The sequence below is a fragment of the Chiroxiphia lanceolata genome, chromosome 10, assembly GCF_009829145.1.
Source record: "Chiroxiphia lanceolata isolate bChiLan1 chromosome 10, bChiLan1.pri, whole genome shotgun sequence".
Lineage (NCBI taxonomy): Eukaryota > Metazoa > Chordata > Aves > Passeriformes > Pipridae > Chiroxiphia > Chiroxiphia lanceolata.
In genome coordinates, this window is record NC_045646.1 from 20,377,410 (window position 1) to 20,399,751 (window position 22,342).

Here is a 22,342-nt window from a genome sequence, read left to right on the forward strand (position 1 = left end):
CAGCTTCAACAGTGTATATTAGAAATACATGAAACAGGAGCATAAGAGCTGAACATTAGTATTTTAGCCTGACATTCCTCAGCATATACACTTGGGCATATGGTTATGTTCCCTGTGCTGTTTGGCTTGGGTTTGGTAACTATCAGTAAAATAACTCAAATGAATTGCGGGAAATTCTTTAGATTCAAGATGTAACATTAAAATATTAAACTCGGGGCATATTGTCACCAAAAACAAAACTCATGATGACTGCTCTAAGTTCATTTACAGAGCTTTTCAAAATAGCAAACTGCTGTAATGATTCTTACAGAGTTCAGTAAAAAAATATCCAGAACAGTCAGTTTATTGTATTTATTGTGAAATCCTGTACAGAGAATGTTTATAAACAGACTTAAAACTTAGGATGAACTGACGTTTATTTCACGAAGCTGTAGAAGTAGCCATTGCTTCTTCATAAGCCTGCAAGGCCAGCTGGATGTAGCCTTCTCTCTGGGATTCAGTTTTCACAAATACCTGCAACCATGGCAGGAGAGAGGTTAATGTACAGTTAACAGCAGAGTTGCATAATGAGATCTCATCATGCCAGTGGCAGATCAGCCACCTACAGCTGAAATCCTGGTGCAGATATATATATAGATATATATATCTTAAAATACACCAAACATGGCATGCACAACAGTTCTAGTTAAATATCTGCTTCTTAAGGTAAGAAATTTAGGCTACTAAATGGGTTCTGCTGTTTAAAAGCTTTCTCCTCTGTAGTTAAGTAGCTTAAAGCAGAAAAGCATACCTTGATCAGATCAACTCCTTTAAGTTTCCCTTCTTCAGCTTCTTTTGCCGACTGACATTCAGGATGTAGCATATGATACAGTGTAATTAAACTGGTAGCATCATCCAGCCTAAAAAAATAAAGGCTCATTTGTAGCAATTACTTTCTCTTGATCATTAGGAGTCTAATAGAGGAAGTGTATATTGTGATGTACTTTGCACACCACAGGCTGTCATAAACTGCTGCTTTCCCTGAGTATCCAGTCACTGCAATATGGTAAACAGGGCAATGGGCATCCCATCATCTATAGCAGCCCCTTCATGAGAAGGAAGACCAGAAGCACATGAACACCACAGTGCACCAGGAAAAGTACCTAAATCTAGCCAGAGTGCAGTTGAAGCCTGGTGCCCTGCTCAGCAGTAATACACCTGGAATCTATCTGTAAAATTAATTACCCACAACAAATAGTTAGTGGAGCAACTGTGCCAAAGGAGAGCTTCTGAACACAGACTGCAGTGACTAGCACGTTTAAGATCAGCACTGCCCAGGGCTGAAAGTGTTCTGACAATTACATGGGAAACAAAAATAAAACCCCAACAACTCCAAAAAGGTCCGTTTCTGCAGAAACTTAGTTTAGTACCCCACAACTTCATGCACTGCAGTCAGTGCTTCCATACAGCAAACAGCACCTCTACAGCCAACGCTCAGAGCCAGCCTAAGTTCTCCTGCAAATGAAAACTTTTCTACATCTTACAGAAGTATTATTTTTGAACAGTGGAGCAGAATCAGCAGGTGTCACGCACTACTTACAGGTCTCTGTTGATCATATCTATCAGTAAGCCATCTGTCCTCTTCCTGTTGACCAGGTACCACACCATGCCCCCGAAGTGCCTGGTTGAGCGCAGCAGATCGTACTTGGCGCGTTTATCGAGGTCATCGTACGTCCGATGGTGAACCTGCACCCAGGGGCGGTTGTGTGAGTGTCACTCACACAACTGGAGCTTGAGGGCAGGTCTTCCCCTCTACCTCTCTCATAGCTTTTAATCTGTTTTCTCCTCAGGAGTAAGCCACAGACTGAACCACGCTACCTTAAAGCTTTATGCATATTACAATTCAGGGTAACAGTGGAATAGCCCAGTTCTTAGTATTTAGGCCCAGGCACCTTTATGGTAAAAGGAAGCTAAATCCTTGTTATGTCCTGAACATTTGGGGAGGCAGGGACATAACCTCAACCTTCAGTGCACTGCTGTCAAGTTGTAATCTGCTCTTTAAGGTGAAAAATGCTAGAGCAAAGAAGTGAAACTTTCCTTTGAAGAAAAGGTCCTTGAAAAATTACCTAACAGAAGTTACAATTTCTCAGACAACTGAGATTATTAGAGAGTAAAGAGTAGTAAACATTTTAAAAGCAACTGCAGACTAACATATTTACCAGCAGCTACAGCTACTAACTTTAAACAGTTCAGCTAGAACTACATTTTTGTAGCTGGTCTTTGTCAAAAGTCATACTTTGTGTACAGTGCTCTCTCTCAAAGTGCACTTTCAGTTATCTAACTGGTCCTTTTAAGTCCTAACAGAGCAGTTACCCTGACTCCAGCAGCACAACTCTGCTCACGGCCACTTATGCGTGTTATCATCGATTCCGTTTAGATAATAAAAATATCTGCACAAAGACTATTTTTTTGCATATGTAGTATTTTTCTATCCTGTTGAAAATTACTTAAACAGAATTCTGGTTTACTTTTCTGCATAAAAATAAACCCTGAAACTCATCAGAAGGATAACTGATAATCTATATGGAGGGGAAAAAAAACCTGTGACCAACACCTTTGAGCCCCAGATAATATCTGTGGTTACAAGACAAACCTGAACAGTTCTCCACTATTTTTTTTTTTTTTACTAGAAAAATGACAAGTGAACTCACTCTGATATAGTCAGGTGAATCTGGCTCAAACTGAGCAATGCACATATTAAGGACATCTTCATGACGGTCTTGCTGAAATACATTCTGAAACGACAGTTCAAATTCAGGAGATTCTGTGTCACACCATTCCAACTCTCCAAAATCAAAACAGCAGCCACAACATTCTGTTCTGAGCAACACTTACAGTGAGTAACCCCTTAACTGAAAGATAAAATGCACAGAAGTACCGTAACTGCCTTGACATTAATACAGTGTTCCTTGAATTTTGTTTCTGAAACACCAGGTCACATTTTCAGATTAAATGTACAATATCATCAATGCATAACAATTAAATGTGGACTTCCAGTATGACACAGTGTTTATACCTATCCAGGATTTACCTGGACCTAACCTGGAAGTTTACTGTAAGTATTTTAACTAAGTTACAATGATAAGCAATTGCTGAAAACAGAATTTAAACAGCTTAAAGCACATACTCAGAGTGGCTTATTCATAGCTCCTCTGCCCAGTAACAGAGCACAATTAAGAAAAACTAACCAGTTTTCAAACTCAGGAGGAACTTACCCCAAGGTTTTCATCCTTGAATAGCGCTGGGGCAATAACTCTGCGCCCTTCCCTGGGGAAGAATATCTGTATCATTCTGTCCCGCTCTTCCCAGGTCGCTTTTCTTAACACACCATTCGGTTCTCTAACTACAATGAAACGTTCCTGAAAATAAGGTAAAATAAAAAAAAGAGCATTACCTCCCAAAGCCTTCTGTCTTCGTAGCCAGAACCACTATAAAAAAAAGATTATTTGTTAAAGTCCTTCAATACCTAACTCCCACTAATAATGCCAGTTCTAACTGATTGTTGTTATGTGCTAGGTTCATCATTTCTGCCTGGGTACCTGCTAATTAAGTGCTACATCTGCACCTTCATTTTACTGTGCATGTGCCTACACTAAAAGCTACAGCTCTGTTAAGTTTAGATTAACAACATAAGTCCTACCCAGACAAGGCAGTTAGCCTTGCTGCTGGCCTGATTTTACCACTTAGTAATACACATGAAATTAAAAATGCAAGTGTCTTGCACTTCTTTACCTTTGTTTCAGAGGCAGGTGCTAGAATCAAGTAAGGGCAACTGCAGTACAAAAAAAAATACAAGTGAAACCATATACTCAGATCTGTTCACAAGCATAACTGATTTAGGGCAGCAGATGGGAAAGTCTGTTGGGGCAGGGAAGCTTTCAATACACTGAAAAATAAACAGCAGGTTCCCGGGGAGAGCTCTCAGATAGAGTAATAGATGGAGGAGTGGGCAATTCCTTTCACAGGGCCATCACTGTATGCATGCTGGAACCATGGAGACTTCTTAGAATCATAACTGTTTGTTAAGAATCTTTCCAGACTCTCCCTACTGGTACTTAAAGACCATCTAGATGTTTCATTAGCCAAAGAAAACTCTACCCCTATACTTGCCAGCTGTTTCTTTACAGTTTTCCCATGAATTCATCCATCATTTGCACAGCTTTCCACCAGATTTTTGCTACTGTGAAGGAGCTCCATCTTTAGTACATATTTAGCCTATGTCCTAAATATTCCAATTCCACAGAAAGTTTCTAGGAAACATGGAAGAACTCAGTACTTCTAGTATATCACAAGCATCTGCTTATAAAATAACTAACTAGCCCACAGCTTCCCCTCATGCCTGCTTTTGAGTAATAGAAGTTAATTTATCATTATCAGTAAGAAGCAAGCTTTTAGAAGTATATGTTTCTCTCTTGCCTCGTGCCAGACTAAATTTACAACTCGTCAGCCTTTCTGCAAACTGATATAATTACGTTTTCATTAAAACCTGAAGGTTATTTTGAAAACAAATTAATATTTTCAATTGTGTTACTTACACGATGTGGAGTGGAGTACGTTAAATCTGTAAATACATATTTTGTAGTTTCAGTTCCTTCAAGGAATTTGTCTTCTGCTAAGACATCATCAATTGGCTCTCGTTCATCCAAAACAGGGGGCATGATTAGTTTTTCTTTAGCTTCCTCAATGGCTTTTCTTGTGGCCTTGGGAGAAAAAAGTAGTGTAATTTTACAACTAAAAATATCATTCTATTGGAAAGCTAACATACAATTTTGGAACAAATATTTTCATTTAGAGAAGTATTACTTAAATTTTTTTCTCCAGCAGTTAAGAGAAAGGAGACACTAATTCAAACTCCAGGTAGATGAATCACACATGAACAATTCACCAGTACTAAAACCTGGGCAAAATGCTGGAGGAAGTTCCAAAACTTCAATGGACAAATTGCAAACACCACGTTTATTTCAGGTATTTTTCCAGGGTAATTTTCCCCCAAATCATAAACCACGATCAACAGTCTGTATATAGCTGTGTTTGTGGCTCCAGGACAGGCTCAAGTCAGGCCCCTTTGCCACCCCAAACCAAGTCAGACCACAGGAAAAAGAACATAGTCAAAGGAATCCCAGGGCTATAATTTAGATATCTGATAAAACGTTTAACACAGTTAGGAAGCATAATGGGATAATAAAGAGAAGCTGTCAGGGGAAAAAAAAGCATCCAATTTCCTTCATATTGCATAAAAATCGAGCAACATTGAACAAAACAAGATATTTAAAGTGAAGAAGCACTGTTTTACGCTATTTTAGGGAATGACCTGAAACAAAGGCAAGAAACCAAAATGTTTTCAAAAGCAGCAATAAAGGAAACAGAAGTATGAGCTGTTACAGGCTCTTTTATTAAAGCCAACACTCAGTTCCGAAGGAAACAGAGCAGCCTACCTCTTGCAGCTGAGCTTCGGTCATCAGCTTATACTGAGGCGGCTTGAGCTCCTTCTTCACGGGCCGGAACACCTTGTGCAGGTCGATCCCCGTCATTTTGTAGAGCAGCGCCTGAACCGCCTCGTCCGTGAAGGCGGGCCTGGGCTTGGCGGCCTTTCCCTCTGCGAGCGGAGGACACCCGCGGTTAACCGGGGGGCGAGGGGACGGTCACGGCCACCCCCTCCTCGTCGCGTCCCCACACACCCGTCGCGTCCCCACACACCCGTCGCGTCCCCACACACCCGTCGCGTCCCCACACACCCGTCGCGTCCCCACACACCCGTCGCGTCCCGCCTCTCTCCCCACAGCACCACGCGGGTCGGGACCGGCCGAGTCTCGTCCCCGGGCCGGGGTCCCCCCGCGCCCCCCTCACGTACCGCCCGCGTCCTGCGCGAGCCCCCGCCGCGCGTGCCGCCCCCAGAGCGCCCGCAGCCGCGCGGGTACCGCCGAGGAGACGCGCGCGCCCAGCGCCGCCATCTTACACACGCCCCGCCCCGCCCCGCCCCGCCCTGCCTCCACCCCCGCTGAGGCGCGCCGGGAAATGGAGTCATAGAATCACCGACTAGGGACCCACAAGGATCATCGAGTCGAGCTCTTGGCCCTGCGCGGCACACCCCAAGAATCCTACCACGTGCCTGAGAGCGTTGTACAAACGCTCCTTGAGCTCCGTCAGGCTTGGTGTTGTGCTCACTGCCCTGGGGAGCCAATTCCAGTGCCCGACCACCCTCTGAGGGAAGAACCCTTTCCTCTTACCCAGCCTAAACCTCCCTTGACGCAGCTTCATGCCGTTCCCTTGGGTCCTGTCAGTGGTCACCACAGAGCAGAGAGCAGTGCCCCCCCCTCCGCTTCCCCTCACGAGGAAGCTGTAGATTGCTGTGAGGTCTCCCCTCAGTCTCCTCTTATCCAAGCTGAACAAGTCTCCCCTCAGTCTCCTCTTATCCAAGCTCCCTTTGCCTGGCGCGAGGGAGACACGCAGCCCTCCGGCGTTTCCTCCGAGGGAAAGGGTAAGAACCTTGTTGTTTGAAGTCCCCCCAGTGCGTTTGTGTCATTAAAGGCTGCCGAGGCGGAGGTGAGGGGCAGGTTAGGGCGGGAACCCATCCTGCAGCTGTGGGACAACGGGAGCACAGCGGGAGCGAGGGGGCAGCCGGCTCCCTCAGCCGCCGAGAGGACGGAGTAGGGCTGCGGCTGGCGGGTTTCCTTCCTTAGCGGAGAAAAAAAAGCGATAGGAAAAAAGGTGGAGTTGAGGCCCTCGTGGGCGCTGTTGCGATTGAAGCGCTGTTAACCCGCGGCTGCCGTGAGGTCAGGACAGGTGCAGGCGGCAGGAGGGCGCGCTGCAGGAGCGGCTGCCCGCTGTGACAGGCGCCTCCCTGCCCCGGCTCCTGGGCAGTCCGCCCAAGCGGGAGGAATACGGTGGTAATTTACACAAAATTAAAAACCCCATCTGGCCCTGCGTACTGCTTTGGCACTTGCGGGGTTCATGCCCGAGAGCACCTTATGCTGTGCGGGGCTGTGCTGGGCTCGTCAGCCTGGCCACAGGTGTCACTGCCATGGGGGGTGAGGAGTTCACTCTGCTCGCGTTCAGGGAGCTTTAATGCTTTTGTAAAGGAAGGAAAATATATAACTGTATCGAAGCATAAAGCCAAAGGTGAATTTTATACCCAATAAATATGTCAGATCAGAGCTAGTGAAGACAGGGTTTGCAGTCAAAAGGGGTATGGTATTCCACTGAAACTGTACGAGAGGAAATGGATCCAGAATGAAAGAGAGTGGGTTTAAATTAGATATTAGGAAAATAATCTTTCCTGTGAGGGTGCTGAGGCACTGGCATAGGTTGCCCAGAGAAGCTTTGGCTGTCCTATACCTGGAAGTGTCCAAGGTTGGATGGGTCTCTGAGCAACCTGGTCTAGTGGATGATGTCCCTGCCCGTGGCAGGGGGTTGGAGCAAGATGACCTTTAAGGTCTCTTCCACCCCAAACCATTCTATGACTATAACTGATTTCTTATAACCAGGTCTATTTCAAGGGGTTGAAAGTTTATTATTACTTGAAGTTTATTTTCTCTGGCTGGTCTGTATCTTCTATTGAGAATTTCAGTCTTACACACAGTGCTTAGGGGGATGTGAAGCTGAAAGAAAACCCATTTTGTCCTTAAGGTCTCCTCCAATCTTGGTGATTCTATGATCCTGTTATCAGCAGCCAAGTCTCTGTTCAGGGCCCCAAAATGCTTTGAATTCTAAAAGGTTCAAAGCCACAGACATCGATGCAACCTGGCTGATGACTTCCTGTTCAAACAGGAACTATTTCATCTCCAGGAGGGGAGATGTGAAAACAGAGGTGATGTACTTACATTCTGTGGGTTTCCAATTGTTCTAAACTTTAGTGGTTTGTTCGGTGCTTTGCTAAATCGAAGTCTAAATTACACTACTTTTGAAAATAACGGTTGAAGTCTGGGAGAAAATGAAGACTTTATTGCATATATTGGTATTCATTAGAGTAAAGTTAAACATCAGCTAAAAAAATATATTTGTTTCTTGTAATTGATCTTTTCTGTACTGGGGATATTCCTATTTTTCTCAGCCTTATGCAATATCCAAACACGTGTGCTGGATTGAATTTAATTTTCAACTTTTTCAATATCCTGGTGCTTGCATCATCAGGAAGGTTGCAGGAGGGCATATTCTTCTCATATTTGTATTGCTACAACTAAGCTGAAATCCTTGAGAACTGAAGAGGGCAAACGAACCCTTAATATTATTTTAATGTAATTTTGTGCAGAATTTATTTAAATAATACTAAGAAAATGAAAGATAACTTTGAGGAAATGGAGAAGGTGTTGTTTTTCAGTTCTTGCTTGGAAGATCTCTGGAGTGAGAGCTATACCCTATAAGGGAATTGGGAAGTTATTTGGCGACTTGCCTAAAAGCCACTTCAGACCTGTTCATGAATTTGGATGGCAAGCCAAAGTCCATTTTAATTTACAGAAGTGCTTAGAAAAACAACAGAATTTGTTGGGCTATATCCAGGAGAGGTTAAATTCACATTCATTCTGTACTGGAGTAGTAACAGCTGGTGTGAGGATTAACCTTTTTGTCTGGTGGGATGAAAGGAAATATTAACTAACTGTACTGTAGATGAGAGTATAGCAGGTTAACATAACTTATAAAGTAGTATCAATTTATATTGAATAGATTGGTTATATTTTATTTGTGGTTTATTTTTGCACTGGAGTAACAATTTTAAGTGGAATGTTTTATATTGGTATAAAACCACCTTGAAGAATCAGTGGTGTAAAAACTGATAATGAAATAAAGAATCTTTCTTAGCTTTTGTTATTATTTTGAATGCATCCCAAGACAGTTGCTGTTGGAGATTTACAACCATCTGATGGATGGGTGAATGTCCCCTGTGGAACACCTTGGTGGTTCAAGTCTGGATTCTATTGGAAAAGTGTCCATACCAAATCATCTGCCCAGTTGGCATTAATTTCCTTTTTGCTGATAGTTTCAGGAGAGCAAAAGGATCAGATGGCTGCTGGGAGTGAACCAGTTGATTAACATCTCAGGGAAAGGGAAGGCAAATGAGGGGCTTGGCCTATTTAGTTGATAAAATAAGGAGCTATATTTTACCAGTCTTTCTGAGTAATAAATATGTCAAATTAGTAGTAAGGAGTTGTTTGGAAGAAAGAATTCTTTTTGGAAAAAAATACAGTGAAAAATACAAGATATAAGGTTTGGTAACTGTGCATCCATTCGTTATAAGAATAAACAGAGTGAACTCAGGCAGGCTGTGAACATGCCCACAGTTGATGACATGACCCTTTTAAAATTAATGGCTGGTTCTCTTGTTCCTGATAAGAAACACTCTGGCAATCCTCTGGAACATTTTTCTGAGGGACACAATGGACCAGGCTGGAAGCTCCTTTTACTAAACCTGCACGGATAAATTGGTTTTTTACAGAGAAGGCACAGAGAGCTGAAGTAAGAGAGATGACACAAACTCTATTGTATCATCAGATTAGCCTTTAAGGGGATAATACATTACACATGTTTGGTTTTGTTTCCCCATGTACATCGAGGGAGTCGGTATTTTTTTGTGAAATTGTTGGGCTGGTCATTTGCAATATGATTGCCTGTTTTCAGGCACATTGCCTGCAAGCGTCTTATTTATCAGTTTATTTTGTTTAACGAAGACAGTATTATTTTATCCAGAATTGTCTTTTAAGGTCTGTGGCCATGGATTTGTGTTGCCAACCCGAGCCCTGTGTAACTCCCTGGATGTTGATGGTGATGATGATGATGCATAAGCCTTTGCTCATACTTCAGGGTGGCCATTTTCTGTCTCAAAGAGCATAGAGTTGTCTGAAGCTGTTTAATTTTCAGGTTTCCTGTGGGTACTTGGCAGCAGGGACAGATCAGTGTGGCTGTAGAACTCTGGCCTAGGCTGCTGGGCCAAATCCACCTCTGAAGGCAGAGTTATGGGTGGTTCTGCTGGACAAAGCCCATTTTTACAAATAATAACTGACATGCCCACTGAAACTACAGAAACTGAGCTCAGCTGCAGCATTATCATCCTGGGGGACCAGCTGCCTTCTGTTACTGGTGTAAATATCCTCAGGGAGAGGGAACATTAGGCAAAGTTGTTTCTTCAGTGCTCTCCGTTTTGGCAAGTGCCAACAGTCAGCAGAGCTTGAAGAGCAAATGTCCCTCGAGGTTTTATTTGTGCCTTGACTATTTGACATTTGTATTTCCCATTGGAAGGAAAAGCAACAAAACCCAAAGGATTGTCCATGCCCTTTATTTGTGCTGTTCAGTGTGGTTTCAGCCACACTTCCACTGTGCACATGTGCTGTGTTCCTGTGGGCCACGGCGGGGCAGGACTGAGGGATGAACGTGAGGAATGGACGTCCTGAGGAGTTCCAGTGGATCATGTAAATGAACTGTTCTCATTAATGACCCAGATTTGCCTCTGTCTCGCATAAAGCTGCCATAATCTCACTTTAATAATGATAAATTAGATATATACAAAGACTGTCTCCAGTAGCTGAGATTACATACATTATTTATAGTAGGGATATAAATCCCACTTCAGTTTATATTGTTTTCTTTGCTACACTATAAGGGCTTGAGCCAAAGCCCATTAAAGTCCTTCCCTAACTTCAGCAAGCTCTGAATTGAGTCCTTATTTTTCAAACAAATTTTATTATTCCTTTCTTCTCTTGTAATGCTTATCTTTTAAAAATACTTACCAAGGAAAAAATAATAGTACATATTTAGTATTATTCACAGTAAGGTAGGGCTTGAGTAACTGTTGTTTTCCCCATTCTTAATAGTTTTCTAACCTCCCTCTATAGTCCATAACTGTTTCAAGTCCTATCCTTCTGAATCCAAGCACTAGACAGGGCATTGTGAACTAAACCTGGTGTCCAGCATAAACTGTTTCATGTGGGCAGGCTGGGATGTATCTGATCCCTTTATTTCCACAGTAGAAGGACAGAGCAATGATCCTCACAGATTCGTGGGTTTGCTTTGTTCTCTGGGGACAGAAAAGTTAGGAGAAGATGGCACTCTCCATTTCATTCAAGGGTTAGTTATAGTATTTCCCTTCTCTCTTGTTGCTGGCACAAGTAGTCAATACCTTTTCCTTGTAATTGTACTTTTATCTGGTTTTCCCTGAAATCTAACACCTGACAGAATCCTCTGAACTCTAAACTGTCCAGGTTAAACCTAGATGTGTGTTATGTGTATTGCCTGTTGTCAAAGGCTTCATAAAAACCCAAATCACATGTGTCTACTAGTTACACTTTGTGATATTTTGTAACTCTCCCAAAGAACCCTGGAGGTCTGATTTTCCTGCTTTTTTAAATCCAAGTTTCATCAGGGCTATTGTATCATTTTATGTATTTTAATTTCATTATTTTATAAATGAATTTACATTACACAGAAGCACATCCTCCTAGTTATAAACTGCTCTAGTACCTACTCAATGGTAACTGCAAAATTTGATTTCTTTCATCCTTTTCTTGTAATATTTGGTTTTATTAACAGGCAACCACTTCATTCTTCAGTTGCTTCCAAAGCAGGTGAATATATTTATCTGCTGATGACTTGTTACAGTTAAATAGATTCTTTTTTTTTCCCAAAACTGGTTCAGTTTCTATAATTTTGTTTGTTTGCCTATTTTTCCCAGTCAGAAGTTACCTCACAGTAGCCATCTTGCTGCTTAGTGGTGCCAAGACACCACTCTTAACTGCAGCCATTCCCTTCTCAAGCTCTTTTTGCTTCTCAGACTCCATCTGTCTCTGGGATTCTTTTGCAATTTCACTTCTTCAGGCTTATGCAATTATTTTTCTTTAAATCTCCTAATTGTTCATCATATTGCCCCGCAGCCTTCCTGTTTTCATATTACTTTGAATTCATCAGGATTTATTAGGATTTGTTTTGTCACCTTGCTTCCTCTTTCTTCTTCCCCCAAATTATTTTTTTCTTGAAAGAAGCTCCTGTAGTTTGCTATGTACAGTATAATTTCTTTTAATTTCCTTTGTTGTTGTTGAGATGGGCAATGTGTACCTTTGGCTTGCTATTATATATTTAAATAGCCTGCATGATAAGGCCAACTTTTTTTAATCTATTTCCTACTTGTGTCACACCATTTAAAACAGAATCCCCTCTCTTCTAAAGGTGGCACTGGAGGGGTGGTTGTTTGGGAGGTTTTTCTGGTTTTTTTTTTCCTTATTCTATCCTTTGGGTGCAGAATGCAATACAAATTGTATTTGCTTAGGCAAACCCACCATGTGTTTAAAAAAGTCATTATAAAGACAGGATCCTGGGGGTCTGACAGAAGAGCTAAACCAGCTGTGCTCTTCAGTACAAACAGCACATAAATTGACAGTATCTCCTCTTCCTGATCAAGTAAGCGAAAGAAAAGGCTCAGAAATTAAAAGATATTTTTATCTCACAGAAGTAGAGCTAAAAGAATTTAGTGTCAGTTGAAATCTCAGCCATTCCTGTTAGACTGTTTTGAGCAGAAGTATTTTCTTTTGCCAACCAAACAGCTCTGTTTACCTGTTTGATATGAAGGATGTCTTAGGTCCAAGATTAAATGGTTTTTCAGCTCTTTAGTGAAGAGCCTGTCTCACAAGAACAGTTTCAAGTTGCATTTGTTCTTGTTACTTTCTTTCTACCCAAGCAAATCAAGAAAAACCAAGAAACAAAAGCAGAAATAGAATTAATTTGTTCAAATAATTATCAGACTATTTTCCTAATTTATTTCCAAATAATCCTTTTGACATGTATTAGGTTACCCACTAGAGTTAATAGGAAGGTTCCCATCCATTTTTGGACAAACTGTCTGAGTAGAGCACGAGATGTCACCAGATGCTTTCCAGAAGAGCGCTGGTAAAGATTATTCAGCTGGTGCTACACCTGCTTAATCTGGGGCCAAAAATACGTGTATGTGCTTTATAAATTGTTTTAAAACGGTTCACTGAGTGAGTAATTGCAGTCGTGCTCCTTTTGGTTTTCAGAGATTATATGTATGGGTAGAAACCTGTACACTGTGTTTCCACAGGGCTTTCTCCTGCCTGCCTTGCCATGCCATCCTGCAGTCCGTGGTGTGATCATGAACGTGTGCCAGTGTTTGCACACTTGGGCTAGAACAAGTGCTTGGGTCTTTATGGGAGCCCATATTACATATCTAAATAAATAACGTTGCTGGGTGGCTGGAGAGATCTGGTGGTGGTTTTATAAAAAGTTTCAAGGGGAAAAAAAACCCCAGCCCAGCGTGGCAGGGGGAATCTTAGTGCCAGAAACATAAACCACACAGGCCTGACTCCACACTGGGCACTGTGGGCAGAGTGTCCCCGTTTGTCAAAGGGATAAGTGTGTGGGACACAGTGTGGAATTCTTTCGTTGTTGGGAAAAGGGATGAAAAACAACCTTCCAGCAAGCGAGTAGATTGAAACTAAAGATGAAAAGCTGAAAGTGCTAGAAGTCCAAATGTTTGTATCTTGTTAGATACTTTTTGTTTTACAACTGCACAGCAAAATGGGAATGTGTTGGTCCTTGCTTTTATTCACCCCTTCTGGGCTACCTGCCTCTAATTCCTTCCCTTACACCCACTCCAAACACACACATCATATCTTTTCATAAACAATCTCAGCTTATTATCCAAGTGGAAACAATGAATAATTTTCTTTTAGGTGATTGAGCTGAATCAAGTCACAGAAGGGTCTAATGAGAGCCAGAGCTTCTCAAGGAAAAAGAATGGAAGCAGGATCTTCTCCATTTGATATCAGCAAGCCTCCAGAGTGTGTCACAGTGCTTCAGGTAACTACAGCCTCAAGATGCTGTTTTATAACTGGCCAAAATTGATCCTATCCTTCTCCCTCAGTTCAAGCCCTCCCTTGGGCTGTTTCACTTGCTGAAAACATTCTGGTCTTCATGACAGTCCCTAAACAGAGTCAATTATTTTCTTCTGAATTTTGATTAAAAGCACAACACTTTGGGACACAGGTAAATTCAGGATCTAACTCTGAAAGGGGGCACAGAGATCTCCTAAACCTTACCAGGTATTACTGAGATGCAGCCAATCCTCTGGGATTTTTTTTTTACAGTACAGGTTTGCAGATCACTTCATTTTCCTGTATGCTCTGTTGCAGCAGAATTCCTTCCAACCTAAGTACCATTTACTTTGTAATTAAGCAGAGGATTTTTTGATTGATACTTTCAAATTAAGCAGGCTATTGCTTGGAGGGTTTTCAATAAGTGAGTCCAAAATCAACTGTGCATTTTCTGTGCACATTTCAACCCAGAGGACTGAATATTTACCCTTAAAGCAAAGTATCATTTTAACTAGTTGTTCACTCTTTTCCCCCCTCCTCTCCTCTCTTTTTTTTTACTGTAGGCCCAATCAAACTTCTAAATGCTGGTGCAATATGTGCAATGTTCTCTAAATATGATTATACGTCCTACTAAATAAGGTTAAATGATGCTTGCTTTATAGTCAGACATTCTTTTGCTTTCTCCTAATAATTTCCTCAGTGCTACTCAAAAACAAAAAGATGAAAAAAAGGTAGTTCAGAATAGTATCTGCCTTTTCAACTACTGGGTGTGCTTGTTTTATCATACAGTACTGTTTCTGAAAATTTATGAAAAATAAGACTATTGTGAAATAATTTGGAATATCCTTTCCAAGTTCTCAGGTTAGTCCCGGAATGGCCTTGGACGCTAGATGGCAATGTGTGGCTGTGTGTCATACACGGCAATGGCAGTAGCAAAAGTCTCTCAACACGAGAGAGAATCCTCATCTTTCAAAAATATTTGTAATATTGCCCTTTTATTATGAAAACAATTGAAATGTGTAAATGCTCGATTTTTACACTCTGCAAACTTTGCAAACTTTCTTTTTTCCTGCATTATGACTGCATGGGGAACGTCTCCTAATGAGCTGGACAGGTGAGTAGAACATTTACTCATTTTTTTGGTGTACTTGAAAGCTCTCCAATCGATTAATCTATCAAAAGAGAGAATTTTCAGTTCCCAACATGCTCTTTGCCTTAGAACTGGCAGGAAGGAATGACAATGGGAGTGTTGGCCTCTTCTCTCTCCTCAAATAACCTTTTATTCACTGTCACGACAATGATGAAAATGGAAATTTTAAAAAATAGGTAAAAGCAAAAGGTGTTGGATAGGAATACCCTTATTTTGAGCTAAAAAGTCATCTTGAAAACAACCAATGCAACCACTTTTTTGTCAGCATTGGATTGCTTTTGGATGACTTTAAAAGAGGTGGTTTCAAAGCCACTGATCTTACACAAGCTGACATGTTATGGAAAAGGGCCCGTTCCTGCACAGGTTCTTTAAGGGAAAGGCTGAGTGGGTTTGGTCATGTGTTATTACTTTTCCATGTCACATCCTACCTCTGCCTCACTGCTTTAGGTCTCTCTCTTAGCTAGTCTATGTGGGTCACTTTTCCTCAAGATCAAACAGTGCCCTGTGTTTGTCAGTTAATTATCTCACTTCTTGGAAGTGCAGGCAGAAATAATTGTTAGAAGAATGAAATTATGAGATGCCTTTATGAGTCTCTGTACAACTTTGCATTTACTGTATTATGGCTGTACAAACAAGAGGGACGTTTGCAATGATGAGGACCCACCAAGAATGTTACAGAGGGGCATTATCCCTAAGATACTACAGAATGTTACATTCCTCCTGCCCACTGGTGTGTTTTTAGTGGGGCAGAAAGGCTGTCTCTGCCTCTGGGTGGATTAAAAGGCTGTTTCATGTCATGCTCTCATGAAGTGGAAGGACTGTGATGGGCTGTGGTTCCTGCTGTACCATAGGATCCGTGAGTGTAGGATGAAGCAGCACTGTCTCACTCTTTCTCTTCTCACAGGCAGTGCTGCTTTCTATGCTCAAAGGAGAGGCACAGCATGAGCAGACAGCTTCGTTTCATTGTCTTCTCCAGCCTAATGCAGCATCCATTGCTGTCTTGTGATAAACACCAGCAGTCATTCCATCAGGGAAAAAAAGCCTGAATGGGAAACTAAGATGTTTAGGGCCTTTGTTAATGACCCTTCTCCACCCCTGTTTCTATTTTGCTATTTGTCTCTGCTCCATGTTCCCCACTGGTGCTTTATTTTGACATTTTTGACCCCTCGTGCACTTCCTTTTTTCCACCCATTGTCCCTCTCTCTCCTCCTCTTCTTTTTCTGGTAGAAGGGCATGTCCCTGTGGCATTTAGTTTCATTTGGTTGGGTCTGATACCAGTCCCCACTGAAAACATTTTGCTTTGGGTACTCAGAACCACCGTGTGTAGGGGTGAACTGTTACCTCTGATGGCTATAATCCTTTATTTCTCAGTGAGCAACATGAATAAGGACAAGCCCTTGCTTAGTGGAAATGAGATTTGGGACTTTCTACAGTTTGCAAACTGATCAACTGTAAAATTAAAACTGAACATTTTGGAGAGCAGTACTAAAGTAAAACAAATATATCCAATCAGTCATGACAAAATTTTCCTGAGGTTTAAACGTTCTGGGGTTTTTTCATTAATTCAAAATAAAATCAGAATGCAGACTAGCCACAGAGCTGCCTCTATCCTCTTACAAAGCAGTCAGGCTCATAGAACAAGCAGCTATATGTTATGAGCAGATACTATGCCCAAATTACATCCCCAGTACTTTAGAAGGCAGGGCTCTCTGTTCCTTCCCTCTGTAAGAGAGGAACGTGCACATCCCCGGGTGGTTCGAGGTGCTGAGGCCCCAGTGTGCTGGCTGAGCAGGGCACTCACAGGCACTGCTGCTCTGCAGGCACGGCAGGGGAGGGACTCAGCCCACACCACTGCCAGGAGCCCACGGGGCTTTGCCTTGAAAGACAACCGGGGCACAGGCACTGCTTGGGAACAACAGCTGTGTTTTGAGATTATCTCAGTGACCAGATTATATCCCATCCTTACAGAAAGAATTTTCCCTCCCGTCCTTCCCATTGATGGCACCAGAACAGGGGACACAAAACTAAGCGTGCTGTGTCTGAGGGGGTGTCCGTGCCTCAGGATTCCCAGGTGGGGGGGGAAAACTCCTCAAAACACCCTTTCCAAATCAGTTTGTTTTAATAGGAGCAAGATTAAATGCTCTCAAATCTCCTACTTATGTTTGCAGTGAGAAAAGGGCCAAGAAATAGCCAAAGTCCCTCATAGAAACAGGACATCCTGAGCTGTGGCAGATGGACTTCCTTTACAAAGTTTTAATGAAAATTTTCAACAATAGCTCTGTGTATATTCTTGCAGGGGTTAACACTTCTGTACACACACAATGCTACACAAACTTTTTGAAATAACATACAAAACACCGTGTATATTTTGCTAGAAGAAATGTATTTTGTAAATATATATATATATATTTACTGTGTTATGACATAAGACAGGATTAGGTAGAGAGAAAATTTCAGGATGTGGGTGGCCAGTTGAAGGTCTTACAGGGAGTGCTCAGTAAAATATCCTTGGAACATAAAATTAAAATAAATGAAGAATAAACTTAACCAATGTATCAGTGAATATAAACAAATCTTGATGCTAAAAAATATTCCAAGGAAGCCAAAGTGCAATAATTAGAAAGAGATAATTATGCTTTCTCTCCTTTCTAGAAGAGATACCTAGGATTTTTGGTAATTTCTTAAATGCATAGCAAAAATAGCTGATGTAAGATGCAAGATGAAAAACCCTCGTTGAAATTTATGATATACAAGAATCTACTCTGGCTGAAGGCCTGTTTCATGAAAATAAAGACAGAGTAAATAAAAAAAAAAATTAAAATATTTTAAAGGTTTTGTCTGCTATAACATATAAAAATATCTGGAAATGTAACATACGAGAAAACAAAGTTACTATACTGTAATTTAGATAGGAATGGTGGTAAATCAAGGTGTCCAGGAAGGACAACAGATGGATACTGTTCTGATGTTAATTATCTGGTACAGCTCTCTGGAACTCAGTTTAGATTTTGAAGGAATGCTGTGAGATAATAAACTATTCTTATGATATTTTAACAAAATTATATTGTTGTCAAAATGCAGTTACAGCATGAAAAAACAGTTATTAAAAACTCTTTGCATTTTTCTCTTATATGGTAAACAATCTGGTCTCCTAATCCCTTCTGGATGATTTGAACTTCATGCCCATGCTTAGAATGCCCCAGTCATAACTGCAATGGCACCTTCACCCTCTCTTCTTTTGTAGTTTTTGTTGTCCTGTATTCCCAGAAATCTGTGTCAGAATGAGAGGCCCATTGTGCTGCACGCTCCACAAACAGACCCAAAAGGAAAAAAAAGACAGGCCACAAATCTGTGAGGATTTGTGAGGAGAGGCTCTTCTGTTGTTCCCATCAGCACACGTATGGAACCTTCCCAGGAGGCTTTGGACAGACCATGGCTATAAAAACACAGCACTCATTGGTTGGTTTAAACATTTGGAGTCATTATTTGCACTACAATAAGATAAAGACTTTTTGTTTCTCTTCTCTTCAATGAAAATGTGAAAAGTCTTTCTCATTTTGTATTAGCAAGTTGGAACCTAGTTTTGATATTCCTGGGGACAGTGGAATGTGGGCAGGAAGTGCTTGCTCTTGAGGAGAAATGCTATGGTTTGCCACATCTATTGGAATCCCAAAGCCCTCAGGGTGTATAACTGTGTAAGTTCTACTTTTTGTAGGCAAATAAGACCATCCCAAGTAGGTTACAATTGCATTTAACACACAATTATATAAAATAATAGGGAAAAGAAATAGCAGTGCTTGTGCTAGAAATGTGGATATATGTGGGCAAGGTCTGCATAAGAATACATGGATTTGAATTCTTACAAAGAGGAAATAAAAACTTACACAAAATGCATATCATACAGCAGAAATATTACATAATATTTTACTTATGACTTAATTTTTCTAGAGATTTGACTGACTTGCATCTTACACTCTGCCATAGAAGAGTTTTTTACCATAAGCTTGAATTTCCAACTTTCTGAGAAGATTCATAAAGGTCCTGATACAGCATCAGAGGAAAAAATAATTGAAACACTAAATGGAATCAGATGTATTTTACTGGGACAGATATTTGCATGATCTGTGCTGTGTCCAAGAGCAGTAGAACTTAAACTGGAGACTTCAGGAAGATGTTGGGTTTGTATCTTGGGTCTGAAATCTTTTGACCTTTCTCGAGTCACTACAGATTTAAATAGACAAATTATGTCCAGAATACTTTTGTTATAGTGTCCTTTAGAGCCCTTAGGAAGAGAAAAGTACGTTGTTAATTATTTTGGTGTGGTTGAATGATTAGGTTCAATGGAATGCTTGATATGTTCTGATGGATAATTAGGCCTGTTGTGTTCCTGGGAATGTCCCTGTAGGTGTTTGTAGGAGCCAGGTAAGAGGAAGAGGGCTGATAACTGGCCCCAAACCAGGAGAAGGCTCTTTTGTTTTACAGGGTGTTGAGCTCTTGGAGGGTGAAGTTGCACATGGGGCTGAGGAGGAACAGGGTGGGTGTGAGGAGGCAGATGCAGCCATTGCACTGCAGTGAAGGAATTTGAGGGATGTGTTTTGATTCCACACCAGGAGGAGACTTATAGTGGAAAAAAGGAACATGTGGCCCTGTATCTTGACCTTTCTGTTCATTATAAGGCTTTGATTTTGAAGTTTGCATTACCTCTCTAACCAACTTTGATTTCAAACCTAAGCCTAAAGCTCAGGACACAAGCTGTTATAGTGCTAACTGGTTTTTTTTCTAGAGTTGTGCTGCTTATGGGACCAAACAGAACAGCATTCAGTTGTTTCCATTTAGGATTGTCAGTGAAGTGATTGGTTTCTCACAAGTGCCCAGCAGATCCAGTTGAGAGCAATGCTGGAAGAATTGCAACTGGATATCTTTGAGAAACCAGGTACCTCGTTTTCAGTGGTTAAATGTGGTTTCAGGTCTCCTAGAAATTCAATCACAGTCTATAAAATAGTTTGTTAACAAAAGTTGTGATTTAGGGTTACACGGATGCAGCCAGACATTGTCACATCTTTAATTTTTGAGGATAATTTAGGAGATTGGGATGCAGTATTATAATAAGACCCAAATGTCTCATTCCAGTCTTACCTTTCTCTGAAAAGGAAGGTTAAAGCAAGTCATTCTTCAGTTTAAGATTTGATGCACAGACTAAAATAAATCGCTTCAGAAGCTTGTTAAATTCTTCACACAGATCAAATTCAAAGTTAAGGCTTTTCTAGGCTGCATTTTCCATTGCCCAAAATATTGAAGTTTATTTGTTTGTTGACTATAAATAACCAAAAGTTATAAATGTATGAAGTTAGCATGCTCTGTTAGCATCACTGAAACAAGTAGAAATACCTACTATGATTTAATAACCATATTGGCTCATTGGTAGGAAATTCAGTTGGGTAACACCTTGCTCCAGACACTGAAGCTGAGTGCAACACTGAGCCTCTTGAGCTTTTGTTTCCCTTGTAGGTAGCAACACTGAGGAGAAACAGAATAGCTCAGAACATAGGGGATAAAAGCTGATTATCTGAGAGCACTGGGCATGTGACCTAAAACACAAGATGGTTTATTGTTGTGGGTTAGTTATTTTAATTTTGGGGTAGTCCTCAGAGAGTGGGTGGAACTGTCTCTCCAGCCAGAAGAACTCAGAAGGGTATGAGCTCACAACAGGAGCATGTGGGATTTATTCTGTTTTGTTCAAATCTGAGACATTAAGCCACCCAGGCCTTTTAAATAAAACTGACCTGTTGAAATGACCATAATACTTTCTGTAACTGAAAACTCTGGGCTAACTCTGTAAAGTATGGGAAGGTGTCTTTTGGAAGAATGAGTGTATTGGGTTCCCAGCACTGGCAGTTAGATTTTAGGAGGGGAATGTACTGTGTGTGAAAACTGAAAAGGAGGTGTAGTTCAAGAAATCACAAGCCCTGTATATTACCCTTAGTTTTTATTCTTGGAAGACAGTAGGGAAATGAAATCTTGGCTTCCAGTGAGAATAAATTTCTGTTTCCTGATTCCACCTGTGTAACAACTGTGCTAGTCAATGGCTGGAGTGCAGGTCCCTTTTATTCCCTCCCTGGCAGCTCCTGGGAAGGGGTATGTTGCCTGCCTCAGTGTTTGGAATTTTATTGCCTAGGCTTCTTCTGATCATGTTGTTTCACCTGTATTAGATCCTGACTCTGCTGTTGCCTGGGTACAAAAGTTGCACTGGTAAGGTCCTCCCTTTTGTGTTAGTCAGCTCCCACTGCAGAGGGGTGTCGAGATGTGGGTACGAGCTGCTCTCAAAGGGAAGAAAGCCCATGGCTGAAATTAACCCCACAGGACTTTCTCAAAGCCACACAGGAAACCTGTGACAGATCCCAGAATAAATCCCAGATTTCCTGTCTCCTCCACTTGTGCTGTAACTACAAGGCCCATAATTTCTTAGCTGAGGAAAGTGTTGTCCAATATTATCTTTTTCTGCTGTACTGTTGCTTCAGTTTACTGCACTAGTTGCTGCCACATGTCAGGCTGTGGCAGCTCATCCCTGTGACTCTTTCTTTGTGGTATTTTGTGGATTATACAGTGAACAGTATTAATGCTGAGTACCAGTACTGTCCCACATTTAAGCAAATAAAATTCAACAAAAGGTGCTATTATGAGTTAATCATGGAGTATTTGCAGGTAAAGATAATTTATTGTCCGAGTCACTCTTCAAAATAAACTACTTGTGCTTCTAATCTAAATAGCATTCAGAGAAGCAGGTTTGATATATATTAAATGATAGCTGCCTGTGCTAAGATAATACTTATTCAAATAACTCTATCAAAATGCAGGTTTCCTTTTTGCATATGCCACTTTGGAAGGTTGATGCATTCTGTTGTTAAGCATCAGTCCTTTTTAATGAATTATAAATTAATAGATGCAGTATTATCAAGGGAAAGTGATTCATAGCTGAATGAGATGCTCTGAAGATTTTATGACTTTTACTAGGGCTGGGTAAATTGAAACTGGAGTAATTTGGTTTGCTCCTTAGGTATCTCAGATGTTCACATATTCATATGTATTGCTGAATGCATGATCTCTTTTTAGATATTTTGCTGCTAGGTTAAACTTTAATAGTTTTCATTCTGTGCTTCTCAATTTGCTCTCATATGGTTCTTCTTTAGATAACATTACTTGTACAAATTCCAACTGAAGCAGAATCAGTAATCTTTAGCCAGTCTTGACAGCATTTCTAATGCAGTGCAGCTATGGAATTTCATTGCATCTTCTTTTTTGTCGAAATTGTAGCTAAATAACTGGACAGAAACACTGGGGGGAA

The 22,342-nt window shown here is 41.1% G+C and overlaps 2 protein-coding genes across 3 annotated transcripts in view; one reads left to right on the top strand and one right to left on the bottom strand.

The window, feature by feature from the left end:
• Nucleotides 1-336: 336 nt before the first annotated feature.
• Nucleotides 337-6,577, bottom strand: MRPS22 (mitochondrial ribosomal protein S22). Of its 2 annotated transcripts, none has more exons than XM_032697656.1 (8): nt 6,526-6,577; nt 5,475-5,635; nt 4,575-4,739; nt 3,255-3,398; nt 2,691-2,774; nt 1,580-1,725; nt 791-899; nt 337-513 (listed from the first exon to the last, which is right to left on the bottom strand). In XM_032697656.1, the coding sequence occupies exons 1-8, from the start codon at nt 6,560-6,562 to the stop codon at nt 421-423; spliced, it is 939 nt and encodes a 312-aa protein (XP_032553547.1). In that variant the 5' UTR covers nt 6,563-6,577; the 3' UTR covers nt 337-420. The 2 variants fall into 2 exon arrangements, with proteins under 2 accessions (XP_032553547.1, XP_032553546.1); XM_032697655.1 differs by lacking the exon at nt 6,526-6,577 and adding an exon at nt 5,891-6,008.
• Nucleotides 6,455-22,342, top strand: part of PIK3CB (phosphatidylinositol-4,5-bisphosphate 3-kinase catalytic subunit beta) — a 288,112-nt gene continuing 272,224 nt past the window's right edge. The window contains exons 1-2 of the mRNA XM_032697650.1: nt 6,455-6,517; nt 13,710-13,836. The gene's annotated coding sequence lies outside the window, so the exon portion shown is untranslated. The remainder of the gene's footprint in view (nt 6,518-13,709; nt 13,837-22,342) is intronic.